Source organism: Ambystoma mexicanum, chromosome 11 (genome assembly GCF_040938575.1).
Source record: "Ambystoma mexicanum isolate Mex_15411 chromosome 11, UKY_AmexF1_1, whole genome shotgun sequence".
NCBI classification, from domain to species: Eukaryota; Metazoa; Chordata; class Amphibia; order Caudata; family Ambystomatidae; genus Ambystoma; species Ambystoma mexicanum.
The window spans coordinates 19,653,552-19,667,168 of NC_090934.1; the positions used below are offsets into that span (position 1 = coordinate 19,653,552).

General features: G+C 57.2%; 1 protein-coding gene across 8 annotated transcripts in view; it reads right to left on the reverse strand.

The window, feature by feature from the left end:
• The window catches only part of MACF1 (microtubule actin crosslinking factor 1), a 1,825,008-nt gene that overhangs the window by 1,439,901 nt on the left and 371,490 nt on the right, over positions 1-13,617 (reverse strand). Inside the window, exon 1 of one of the 8 annotated variants that reach the window (XM_069622427.1) lies at positions 320-1,627. The exons of the other annotated variants lie outside the window; for them this stretch is intronic. Coding sequence (XP_069478528.1) covers positions 320-1,313 — 994 coding nt within the window. The 5' untranslated portion in view covers positions 1,314-1,627. Of the gene's footprint in view, positions 1-319; positions 1,628-13,617 lie in introns of those variants that run through there. 8 annotated transcript variants of the gene reach the window in all.

Here is a 13,617-nt window from a genome sequence, read left to right on the forward strand (position 1 = left end):
CTGCCGTGGCCCTCTTCAGCGAGCTACTTTCTATGCGAGCTTCATATAGACTGCCAGCATAACTTAAGCACGATTCGCTTAGCTTAACCCAGGCTGCCAGCAGATGGGAGCTCACTAGGGAGGCTGCAGAAACTCGCCCCAGTTAGGCAAACTGGCAGCTGTGGCATTTCGCAGGAGCAAGCTTCACCTAAGCCAGCTGGCACCAGAGAGAGTCTGCAGAAGCAGGCTGCGCCCAGGCTACCTGCCACAATGGAGCAACTACTAAAGAAGCACCCCACCCCCCCTCCCCACAAAGGTCTTCCCAAGAGCTCATACTCACCCATGCAGCACATCCGGGCCGCCAAGAGTGCGTTCAGCTGCGTCTCTCCACTGCAGAAGACGAGCCACGTGGCCCGTCCTGGGTCCCCAGGTCCTGTTAGTGGGGGTGCCCGCTGCCCACCACGAACCTCCATGCCCCCTTCATTGTGGGAGCTCGTGTCCTGGGCCTCCGGGCAGTGTGCCCATCTCATATCCTGGGGGTCCGAGCAGTGCCTGCAGCTGATGTGTTGGGGTCCAAGCAGCGTCTCCAGGTGATGTCCTGGGGTCCAACCAGTGTCTGCAGGTGATGCCCTGGGGTCCAAGCAGTGTCCCCCAGCTGGTGTCCTGGGGTCCAAACTGTGTCCCCCAGCTGATGTTCTGTGTCCCAAGTAGTGTCCCCCAGCTGATGTTTTGGGTCCCAAGCAGTGTCCCCCAGCTGATGTTCTGGGTCCCAAGCAGTGTCCCCCAGCTGGTATCCTGGGGTCCAAACTGTATTCCCCAGCTGGTGTCCTGGGGTCCAAGCTGTGTTCCAAAGCTGGGCACCTGGGGTGCAAACTGTGTTCCCCAGCTGGTGTCCTGGGGTCCAAGCTGTGTTCCAAAGCTGGGCTCCAGGGGTGCAAACTGTGTCCCCCAGCTGGTGTTCTGGGTCCCAAGCAGTGTCCCCCAGCTGGTATCCTGGGGTCCAAACTGTATTCCCCAGCTGGTGTCCTGGGGTCCAAGCTGTGTTCCAAAGCTGGGCACCTGGGGTGCAAACTGTGTTCCCCAGCTGGTGTCCTTGGGTCCAAGCTGTGTTCCAAAGCTGGGCTCCAGGGGTGCAAACTGTGTCCCCCAGCTGGTGTTCTGGGTTCCAAGCAGTGTCCCCCAGCTGGTGTTCTGGGGTCCAAGCAGTGTCCCCCAGCTGGTGTACTGGGGCGCAAGCTGCGTCCCCCCGTTGACTTCATGGGGCAGACGCTGTGTCTCCCAGCTGATGCCCTGGGGCCCAAGGGCCTGTGCCCGCCTGCTGCCGTGTTCCGCATCTCGCTGAGCTTCCGGTGAGTGCCTGCAGGGGTCGCTCCGCCTACTTTCTATCAGGAAGTACTTTTCAAAGTGTCGTTCAAGGGCCTGTCATCCAGAAATAGCCTATCAGCATTGCGGTCATGGGGGGTGCAGCTTCTCTGAGGGGCACGGACGCTGGTCATGCCAGGGGCCTGGGCTCCTCCAAGGAGACGGCAGGGGTGGGGTTCAGGGTTCCAAGGAGGGGCACGACCACATGGGACCGGCGGCACCTCAACAGATGTGTGGGATGCAGGACCCCGAGGAAGGGCACAGGGGCCCGACTGGCACCAGATGTGCACACCTTAGGCAGTGCTGGGCAAGGCCCCCATCTGCCCCCCTGCACTCCCCCCACGGGCCCCACCACCTCGCCGGCCCCGGACCGCGCAGCACGCTCCTCTCCGCAGGTATGCAGGACTCGCACTAAAGCAGCGCCCGGGGGCGGGGGGGGCACCCTGAACAGGAGCTCTCCCCGGGCCTCTCAGGGCAGGCCTGTGCACACCCAGGCCCCCGCCCCCTCCCTCCCGAGACGAGTCACACAGGATCCGCGGCTCACCTGACGGGTCCACAGCCCCCCTGCCCCCAGCACATGTCTGCATGCGCAGAGCACCAAAGCGCCGACTACCGGCTTCGGGGTGCTTGCTGAAGGCAAAGAAGCAGACCACAAGGGCACGTGGAGTGGCCGGGCCTCTACTGCACTGGGGTGGGCTTCATCGCCTCCAGGGCGCGGGTGCGCACTGTGCAAATGACACAGGTGTACACCGTACAAACAAATTGCACAGGTGCGCACTGAAAAACCTACACAGAAAGCTATGCACACTATTCCAACATGCCACGAAGACGAGTTCCGCTGTGCAACAACCTGCAAGGAAAGGCCCAAACTGTGCAACAAGCATCTGAAATAGGAGGACTCTGTGGAGCGCCCCTCTTCACACAGGCCCACGCTGTGCAACAACCTACAAGGAAAGGCGCAAACTGTGCAACAAGCATCTGAAATAGGACGACACTGGAGCGCCCCTCTGCACACAGGTCCACGCTGTGCAACAACCTACAAGGAAAGGCGCAAACTGTGCAACAAGCATCTGAAATAGGAGGACACTGGAGCGCCCCTCTGCACACAGGCCCACGCTGTGCAACAACCTGCAAGGAAAGGCCCAAACTGTGCAACACGCATCTGAAATAGGAGGACTCTGTGGAGCGCCCCTCTTCACACAGGCCCACGCTGTGCAACAACCTACAAGGAAAGGCGTAAAGTGTGCAACAAGCATCTGAAATAGGAGGACACTGGAGCGCCCCTCTGCACACAGGCCCAGGCTGTGCAACAACCTACAAGGAAAGGCGCAAACTGTGCAACAAGCATCTGAAATAGGAGGACACTGGAGCGCCCCTCTGCACACAGGCCCACGCTGTGCAACAACCTACAAGGAAAGGCGCAAACTGTGCAACAAGCATCTGAAATAGGAGGACTCTGTGGAGCGCCCCTAAGCACCCAGGCCCACGCTGTGCAACAATGTACCGAGGCAAACAGCTGCTGGGAACACAGGCTGACGCCCAGGGCCCGGTTCCTGCCCTGCTACCCCCCTCCGTCACCACTCTGGCTGTCCTCGGCTGGCACCCCCGAGGACGGCCCCTGCATTGCCCAAGGAGGCTCGGCGGAGGGTGCCCTTGGGTCGGTACACCGTGCAGGGAGGGGTGGGGGTATGTGAAAGGTGCCCACGCGCTCCTGCCGCCTGGAGTGCCGCCCGGTCAGTGCCCGTCTCTTCCGCTCCGTACCAGTCACGCTCGGCCCTCACCCCCGCTCCTTCTCTTCTTCAGTCCAGAGGTGCCAGGCTGCTCTGTGCCCAGCAGAGATGCCCTCAGTGCCAGTTTGCTCCGCCCAGCAGAGATGCCCTCAGTGCCAGCTTGTCCTGTGCCCAGCGGTGATGCCCTGAGTGCCAGCTTGTCCTGTGCCCAGCGGTGATGCCCTCGGTGCCAGACTCCTCTCTCTGCCCCCCAGTGGTGTCCTCGGTGCCTTTAGCCAGCCTCCCTCTTCAGAATCACAAATGCCCCCAGACGTCCACTAACTGCTTATAGCGTGCAGTGCACGCCCCCTCCCTCCGCTCCCCCCACCAGCAGGGACACCTTGCGGTGCTTACGAGCCCTCTTCTCAGAGGAGGCTTAACCCAGAATAATCGGTTCAAAGTCTTTCAGATCACCTGGCCCACTTGCAGACACGCGCCCAGCTTCCCCCCCCCACTGGAGCTCACCAACCCCCACCCATCCCGCCCTCACAAACCAGTTACAAGATGATCAAGTGATCGACTAACGGGGCACATGCGACGACAAGAAACGAGATAGTGCCCTGCAGGGAGGGCCGCAATCTAGCGGGGCGGTCACTAGAATAGGGGCCCTGCAGAGAAGGGAGCAGATAGTGCCCAGGGGAGAGGGCCGTAAACTAGCGGGGCGGTCACTAGAGTAGGGGCCCTGCAGAGAAGGGAGGAGATAGTGCCCTGCAGGGAGGGCCGTAATCTAGCGGGGCGGTCACTAGAGTAGGGGACCTGCAGAGAAGGCCGTAATCTAGCGGGGCGGTCACTAGAGTAGGGGCCCTGCAGAGAAGGGAGCAGATAGTGCCCTGGGGAGAGGGCTGTAAACTAGCGGGGCGGTCACTAGAGTAGGGGCCCTGCAGAGAAGGGAGGAGATAGTGCCCTGCAGGGAGGGCCGTAATCTAGCGGGGCGGTCACTAGAGTAGGGGACCTGCAGAGAAGGGAGCAGATAGTGCCCTGCAGGGAGGGCCGTATTCTAGCGGGGCGGTCACTAGAGTAGGGGCCCTGCAGAGAAGGGAGCAGATAGTGCCCTGGGGAGAGGGCCGTAAACTAGCGGGGCGGTCACTAGAGTAGGGGACCTGCAGAGAAGGGAGCAGATAGTGCCCTGGGGAGAGGGCCGTAAACTAGCGGGGCGGTCACTAGAGTAGGGGACCTGCAGAGAAGGGAGCAGATAGTGCCCTGCAGGGAGCGCCGTAACCTAGCGGGGCGGTGACTAGAGTAGGGGACCTGCAGAGAAGGGAGCAGATAGTGCCCTGGGGAGAGGGCCGTAAACTAGCGGGGCGGTCACTAGAGTAGGGGCCCTGCAGAGAAGGGAGCAGATAGTGCCCTGGCGAGAGGGCCGTAAACTAGCGGGCGGTCACTAGAGTAGGGGCCCTGCAGAGAAGGGAGCAGATAGTGCCCTGGGGAGAGGGCCGTAAACTAGCGGGGCGGTCACTAGAGTAGGGGCCCTGCAGAGAAGGGAGCAGATAGTGCCCTGGGGAGAGGGCCGTAAACTAGCGGGGCGGTCACTAGAGTAGGGGCCCTGCAGAGAAGGGAGCAGATAGTGCCCTGGGGAGAGGGCCGTAAACTAGCGGGGCGGTCACTAGAGTAGGGGCCCTGCAGAGAAGGGAGCAGATAGTGCCCTGGGGAGAGGGCCGTAAACTAGCGGGGCGGTCACTAGAGTAGGGGCCCTGCAGAGAAGGGAGGAGATAGTGCCCTGCAGGGAGGGCCGTAATCTAGCGGGGCGGTCACTAGAGTAGGGGACCTGCAGAGAAGGCCGTAATCTAGCGGGGCGGTCACTAGAGTAGGGGCCCTGCAGAGAAGGGAGCAGATAGTGCCCTGGGGAGAGGGCTGTAAACTAGCGGGGCGGTCACTAGAGTAGGGGCCCTGCAGAGAAGGGAGGAGATAGTGCCCTGCAGGGAGGGCCGTAATCTAGCGGGGCGGTCACTAGAGTAGGGGACCTGCAGAGAAGGGAGCAGATAGTGCCCTGCAGGGAGGGCCGTATTCTAGCGGGGCGGTCACTAGAGTAGGGGCCCTGCAGAGAAGGGAGCAGATAGTGCCCTGGGGAGAGGGCCGTAAACTAGCGGGGCGGTCACTAGAGTAGGGGACCTGCAGAGAAGGGAGCAGATAGTGCCCTGGGGAGAGGGCCGTAAACTAGCGGGGCGGTCACTAGAGTAGGGGACCTGCAGAGAAGGGAGCAGATAGTGCCCTGCAGGGAGCGCCGTAACCTAGCGGGGCGGTGACTAGAGTAGGGGACCTGCAGAGAAGGGAGCAGATAGTGCCCTGGGGAGAGGGCCGTAAACTAGCGGGGCGGTCACTAGAGTAGGGGCCCTGCAGAGAAGGGAGCAGATAGTGCCCTGGCGAGAGGGCCGTAAACTAGCGGGCGGTCACTAGAGTAGGGGCCCTGCAGAGAAGGGAGCAGATAGTGCCCTGGGGAGAGGGCCGTAAACTAGCGGGGCGGTCACTAGAGTAGGGGCCCTGCAGAGAAGGGAGCAGATAGTGCCCTGGGGAGAGGGCCGTAAACTAGCGGGGCGGTCACTAGAGTAGGGGCCCTGCAGAGAAGGGAGCAGATAGTGCCCTGGGGAGAGGGCCGTAAACTAGCGGGGCGGTCACTAGAGTAGGGGCCCTGCAGAGAAGGGAGCAGATAGTGCCCTGGGGAGAGGGCCGTAAACTAGCGGGGCGGTCACTAGAGTAGGGGCCCTGCAGAGAAGGGGGCAGATAGTGCCCTGGGGAGAGGGCCGTAAACTAGCGGGGCGGTCACTAGAATAGGGGCCCTGCAAAGAAGGGAGCAGATAGGGCCCTGGGGAGAGGGCCGTAAACTAGCGGGGCGGTCACTAGAGTAGGGGCCCTGCAGAGAAGGGAGCAGATAGTGCCCTGGGGAGAGGGCCGTAAACTAGCGGGGCGGTCACTAGAATAGGGGCCCTGCAGAGAAGGGAGCAGATAGTGCCCTGGGGAGAGGGCCGTAAACTAGCGGGGCGGTCACTAGAATAGGGGCCCTGCAGAGAAGGGAGCAGATAGGGCCCTGGGGAGAGGGCCGTAAACTAGCGGGGCGGTCACTAGAGTAGGGGCCCTGCAGAGAAGGGAGCAGATAGTGCCCTGGGGAGAGGGCCGTAAACTAGCGGGGCGGTCACTAGAATAGGGGCCCTGCAGAGAAGGGAGCAGATAGTGCCCTGGGGAGAGGGCCGTAAACTAGCGGGGCGGTCACTAGAGTAGGGGCCCTGCAGAGAAGGGAGCAGATAGGGCCCTGGGGAGAGGGCCGTAAACTAGCGGGGCGGTCACTAGAGTAGGGGCCCTGCAGAGAAGGGAGCAGATAGTGCCCTGGGGAGAGGGCCGTAAACTAGCGGGGCGGTCACTAGAATAGGGGCCCTGCAGAGAAGGGAGCAGATAGTGCCCTGGGGAGAGGGCCGTAAACTAGCGGGGCGGTCACTAGAGTAGGGGCCCTGCAGAGAAGGGAGCAGATAGTGCCCTGGGGAGAGGGCCGTAAACTAGCGGGGCGGTCACTAGAGTAGGGGCCCTGCAGAGAAGGGAGCAGATAGTGCCCCTGCAGGGAGGGCCGTAAACTAGCGGGGCGGTCACTAGAATAGGGGCCCTGCAGAGAAGGGAGCAGATAGTGCCCTGGGGAGAGGGCCGTAAACTAGCGGGGCGGTCACTAGAGTAGGGGCCCTGCAGAGAAGGGAGCAGATAGGGCCCTGCAGGGAGGGCCATAAACTAGCGGGGCGGTCACTAGAATAGGGGCCCTGCAGAGAAGGGAGCAGATAGGGCCCTGGGGAGAGGGCCGTAAACTAGCGGGCGGTCACTAGAATAGGGGCCCTGCAGAGAAGGGAGCAGATAGGGCCCTGGGGAGAGGACCGTAAACTAGCGGGGCGGTCACTAGAATAGGGGCCCTGCAGAGAAGGGAGCAGATAGGGCCCTGGGGAGAGGGCCGTAAACTAGCGGGGCGGTCACTAGAATAGGGGTCCCTCAGAGAAGGGAGCAGACAGTGCCCTGGGGAGAGGGCCGTAAACTAGCGGGGCGGTCACTAGAATAGGGGCCCTGCAGAGAAGGGAGCAGATAGTGCCCTGGGGAGAGGGCCGTAAACTAGCGGGGCGGTCACTAGAATAGGGGCCCTGCAGAGAAGGGAGCAGATAGGGCCCTGGGGTGAGGGCCGTAACCTAGCGGGCGGTCACTAGAGTAGGGGACCTGCAGTGAAGGGAGCAGATAGTGCCCTGCAGGGAGGGCCGTAAACTAGCGGGCGGTCACTAGAATAGGGGACCTGCAGTGAAGGGAGCAGATAGTGCCCTGGGGAGAGGGCCGTAAACTAGCGGGGCGGTCACTAGAGTAGAGCCCTGCAGAGAAGGGAGCAGATAGTGCCCTGCAGGGAGGGCCGTAAACTAGCGGGGCGGTCACTAGAATAGGGGCCCTGCAGAGAAGGGAGCAGATAGTGCCCTGGGGAGAGGGCCGTAAACTAGCGGGGCGGTCACTAGAGTAGGGGCCATGCAGAGAAGGGAGCAGATAGTGCCCTGCAGGGAGGGCCGTAAACTAGCGGGGCGGTCACTAGAATAGGGGCCCTGCAGAGAAGGGAGCAGATAGGGCCCTGGGGAGAGGGCCGTAAACTAGCGGGGCGGTCACTAGAATAGGGGCCCTGCAGAGAAGGGAGCAGATAGTGCCCTGGGGAGAGGGCCGTAAACTAGCGGGGCGGTCACTAGAATAGGGGCCCTGCAGAGAAGGGAGCAGATAGTGCCCTGGGGAGAGGGCCGTAAACTAGCGGGACGGTCACTAGAATAGGGGCCCTGCAGAGAAGGGAGCAGATAGGGCCCTGGGGAGAGGGCCGTAAACTAGCAGGGCGTTCACTAGAATAGGGTCCCTGCAGAGAAGGGAGCAGATAGTGCCCTGGGGAGAGGGCCGTAAACTAGCGGGGCGGTCACTAGAATAGGGGCCCTGCAGAGAAGGGAGCAGATAGTGCCCTGGGGAGAGGGCCGTAAACTAGCGGGGCGGTCACTAGAATAGGGGCCCTGCAGAGAAGGGAGCAGATAGGGCCCTGGGGAGAGGGCCGTAACCTAGCGGGGCGGTCACTAGAGTAGGGGACCTGCAGTGAAGGGAGCAGATAGTGCCCTGCAGGGAGGGCCGTAAACTAGCGGGGCGGTCACTAGAATAGGGGACCTGCAGTGAAGGGAGCAGATAGTGCCCTGCAGGGAGGGCCGTAAACTAGCGGGGCGGTCACTAGAATAGGGGCCCTGCAGAGAAGGGAGCAGATAGTGCCCTGCAGGGAGGGCTGTAAACTAGCGGGGCGGTCACTAGAATAGGGGACCTGCAGTGAAGGGAGCAGATAGTGCCCTGCAGGGAGGGCCGTAAACTAGCGGGGCGGTCACTAGAATAGGGGCCCTGCAGAGAAGGGAGCAGATAGTGCCCTGCAGGGAGGGCCGTAAACTAGCGGGACGGTCACTAGAATAGGGGCCCTGCAGAGAAGGGAGCAGATAGGGCCCTGGGGAGAGGGCCGTAAACTAGCGGGGCGGTCACTAGAGTAGGGGCCATGCAGAGAAGGGAGCAGATAGTGCCCTGCAGGGAGGGCCGTAAACTAGCGGGGCGGTCACTAGAATAGGGGCCCTGCAGAGAAGGGAGCAGATAGGGCCCTGGGGAGAGGGCCGTAAACTAGCGGGGCGGTCACTAGAATAGGGGCCCTGCAGAGAAGGGAGCAGATAGGGCCCTGGGGAGAGGGCCGTAAACTAGCGGGGCGGTCACTAGAATAGGGGCCCTGCAGAGAAGGGAGCAGATAGTGCCCTGGGGAGAGGGCCGTAAACTAGCGGGGCGGTCACTAGAACAGGGGCCCTGCAGAGAAGGGAGCAGATAGTGCCCTGGGGAGAGGGCCGTAAACTAGCGGGACGGTCACTAGAATAGGGGCCCTGCAGAGAAGGGAGCAGATAGGGCCCTGGGGAGAGGGCCGTAAACTAGCAGGGCGGTCACTAGAATAGGGGCCCTGCAGAGAAGGGAGCAGATAGTGCCCTGGGGAGAGGGCCGTAAACTAGCGGGGCGGTCACTAGAATAGGGGCCCTGCAGAGAAGGGAGCAGATAGTGCCCTGGGGAGAGGGCCGTAAACTAGCGGGGCGGTCACTAGAATAGGGGCCCTGCAGAGAAGGGAGCAGATAGGGCCCTGGGGAGAGGGCCGTAACCTAGCGGGGCGGTCACTAGAGTAGGGGACCTGCAGTGAAGGGAGCAGATAGTGCCCTGCAGGGAGGGCCGTAAACTAGCGGGGCGGTCACTAGAATAGGGGACCTGCAGTGAAGGGAGCAGATAGTGCCCTGCAGGGAGGGCCGTAAACTAGCGGGGCGGTCACTAGAATAGGGGCCCTGCAGAGAAGGGAGCAGATAGTGCCCTGCAGGGAGGGCCGTAAACTAGCGGGGCGGTCACTAGAATAGGGGACCTGCAGTGAAGGGAGCAGATAGTGCCCTGCAGGGAGGGCCGTAAACTAGCGGGGCGGTCACTAGAAAAGGGGCCCTGCAGAGAAGGGAGCAGATAGTGCCCTGGGGAGAGGGCCGTAAACTAGCGGGGCGGTCACTAGAATAGGGGCCCTGCAGAGAAGGGAGCAGATAGTGCCCTGCAGGGAGGGCCGTAACCTAGCCGGGCGGTCACTAGAGTAGGGGCCCTGCAGAGAAGGGAGCAGATAGTGCCCTGCAGGGAGGGCAGGCCCTAGGATTTGAAGGGCCCTGGCAGAAAAAGATGTGTGGGCCTCTGTAATTTGCATACATAGTGACATCAGCAATATCACAGAAGACGTCTTTAGTATGCAAAGGTATCCTGGGAAGGTACATTAGGGACATATTGCCATGCAATGTCCAGCATGTTGTATTGTTTTGTACTTGTATTTGTTAGCGCCAATTTAACCATGGTTACAGTTTCAATGCGCCGTTAGTGGGAATGCCCCTGGGGCACCGAAGTCCAGAGTGTTGGAGGTTCTGGGGCACGATTAGGATACGTGTGTCCATTTGGCCGAGAAAGGATTGGCAGGGCTGCCATGCTCTGGTAGAAAGGCAGCCCTTGCGGGCGGTCAGGCGTGTGGCTGGGTGCCGAGAGGAATAGGGCTGCTGGCGTCAGTGCTAAAGGCTGGCTGCGTGTTCTGACTGCGCTGCATTAATTAGCTAAATGTGTGCCTTTGTACTTAAAGGTTTTTATGCAGAATAACACTTTACTGAGTGGCATTCTGCTGTCAGGGGTGTTGAGGCGCAGTCTGGTGTTAACAGGCAGGGAATTTATGGAAACCAGCACGACTGGATTGCTTGTCGTAGTCATTGCTGTATTCTGATGTGCGTGGTTAGCCATGCCTGTGGTCGGTGCAGTGGTGTATAAGACATACCTTGCCACCACTGGTGGCGCTTTGATGTTAGTGTGCCCGCTCAGATATTTGACTTCTTCTGTTGGTCCTTGTGGCTGTGATAAAAATGGTTGGCAGCTACAACATTCTAAAACTAATCGCCACAGGAGGCACACAGGTTGTGCTTCCAGAATCTTCTAGGTCGGTCTGGTGTGCGGTGGTCGTGGCGTAGGTTCCATCACACCACTGTGATTAGCCTGTTTCTGTGCGTGCCTGGTGCAGCCATTCCTCAATCCCATGACATTCCATATGTGAGTGCTGTGACGCTTGAGGGAAGGCAGTCGTGATAGGTGTGTGAAAGTCAGTGTGATCCAGGCCGCCGCAAACACAGTCAGCACCATCAGTTTTTGGACAAAGGTCGGTGACGCCACAAACACAGTCGGTACACCCTGGAGAGACAAAATGAATTGTCAATTTTAATATTTACCAATGTGGCAATACCAGGAGAGAAGAGCGTAGAGGTGCCCACCACATATACCGTTCACGTTTTCTCTGCAATTTGTGGGTTTACAAATATTCCAGTCACTCTGTTAAACTTTAGCCGAGAGCCGTCAAAAAGTAATATAATCCCATGACACAAGGATTAAGAATACTTAAACAAAACACGATCAAATGTCCATGTGGACCTTATTACGTAGCACAATCAAGGAGAACTGCGAAAATTAGGTGGAACGAACATAGATCATGTATCCGAAATCGTAACATCAACTCGGCAGTAGCGAGACATCGGCTGGAAAAAAGCATAATCTAGCTCAGATCCGTTTCCTGATTTTGGAAGTGGTAAGAAGAATGGACGCCCATGAAAATACCCAAAAGAGACTTGATCAAAGGGAATCCTTTTGGATTGATAAACTGGGCACACTGGCACCAAAAGGTCTCAATGAGGAGATCAACTAAATGTGTTCCTATGAACTGGCTGTGGGTGAGATCTGTAATCTCACACAGTTATGTGGACTGCATATGAAAGAATGTCTGGGAATGCCTCATAAGAAATGTGGCATGGTATAAGGTCAACTAGATATGCAATGAGGCCACTCACAAGAGAGTGAGAAGTGCTTAAAAACCAGTGCCCTGGGTGGTACTCCTTAGTGGTCTAGACACACAGGGGGATAATGTCCACTGGGTTCAGAGGTCATATGAATGAATAAGATTAGAGTTTCGTGTATGGATGTACAACCGTGCATCAATAAGTGTGCTATATACGACATATCACCCTCTATAAAGTAGACCCATCACTCATCGAGCACCTCACACATATGGAAAGCGGAAGCCTTTGGTTTTGAAAATGAATGAATGTAGAAATGAACTGCCAACGACGCATCACATTCTACCATGTATATAGAGCAGGTATTCATGGAGTACCTTTGTGCACCTGCATAGTTGGGGATATGCACCTGTGCAGTAATAAATGCACCATATACGACATAACAAGATACTCCGTTACGTAAGTGATACATGTGCGAAGTTGAACCCTGCAATTTTGAAAATGCAGGACTGATTTGTGGAGATGCACTAGATAGGACAGTATGTAGATCGGATATTTATTGAGTGCCTTTTGACATCTACAGACTTGAACCAATGCTGATGGACCGGACTTCCTTGGCCTCATTCGTGATTACTGCAGATAGATTAATCAGACCGCCAAATGGAGTGCGCTGAGTTTACACTTGGCCATACTCACACATAACGATGATACCACCATGCATATACATGATGTCACCATGGCGACTCCCCCGCCCTCCCGTCGCCATGGGAGGGTGGGACGCCTCGTTTCCTCGCCACGGCTACAGTTAAAGACCCAGGCGAGCAGCACATGCACCGTAGGTACGAGACAGAATCCTCTTAACACTATTTAGCCGCCCGATTAATAAACGTATGAGTGCCCTGAGGTTGCTGCATTTTGCACACAGTGGAATGAGGTACGAATTACCTATGTTTCTGTTACTATTATGTGAATCAGATCAGGTTGTGTAACAGTTTGTGACATGTGGACAATTGCTGACTTTTACTCTTCTGTTTGTTTTATTGCTCTTGCAGCTAGGAACGTTAATCTGATACTGTATATCTTTTGAATTCTAAATGACATGCTAAAGTTTGCATAGACCTGAAGATGGTGTAAACAGCACCGAAATGCATAGGCTAAATGCAATTCTTAGACCCCTGTACCTTTTTTCTGCCTTTAAGACAATGTTGTGTAACTACCAAGTAGGAATGTGAATTAAAACATCACCTACAATTTTCACTATTTCTGTAGTCATTTTTATTATTTTTTTGAAATCTGAATTTTCTGAACGAAAAAAAGAATTAGAAGAAGCATTGTTGAAGTAAATTGCAACATTACAAGATTTTCGATGCTCAGTCCTACTGAGCTAACTGAGAGCGGCAAAAACTATGTGGGAATACCACGCGTGAGGCCCTTATTTGGAGTAGCCGACAAAGCCGACATCTGAATACCTCGTACCGACTTCTCCTTTTGGCAGACAAGGGCTAGTGAGATAAAATGACTTGCCCGGGAGCACATACTTTGGTTAAGTGGAGAAGCCGGGATTTCAGACCAGTCTCCAATTGAGAAACGTGAACACATCTCTTCCCAGATGTAATTGGTAGAAATACTCTTTGCAAAAGGTCTTTTTGAAACTTACACTTTCTGTGGAAAGCATCATGTTTCGCTACTGAAACTAGCTGCTCTTTTTGCAGAATCTACGCAATTGATTTTATTGTTTGCATGTGTGGGCAATACTAGCGCCTAGATGCCTATGGGCTTAGTGTGCTCTAGAAATGTAAAAATAAATAAATAAATATTGCCCAAATAAGCAATATGCTTTTGTTTCAGAAGCTACATACAGATAAGGAATGTTTTTACTGCAAAAAAATTAATAGTAAATAATAATAACGTTTATCAAGTGCTGCTCACTACAAAATGAGACGGGAGCTTCATTAATGTACCCCCTGAGCCTTGATTGGAGGGGATGAGCAGACCACTCGTGGAGGCCACTTTGTTCCTGCACCTTGGTGAGTGCTGCATCTGCCTGCATCGACCCTCCTGGGCCGAATTCCTGGTGCCCCAGACCCTTTGTAACCCTGTGGCCAGCTCGCTTCCACCCCGTTTCAGCCCTCCCTCCCCTAGACCCTCTCCCTTCCGTGTTTGTCTCTCCTCCCGCC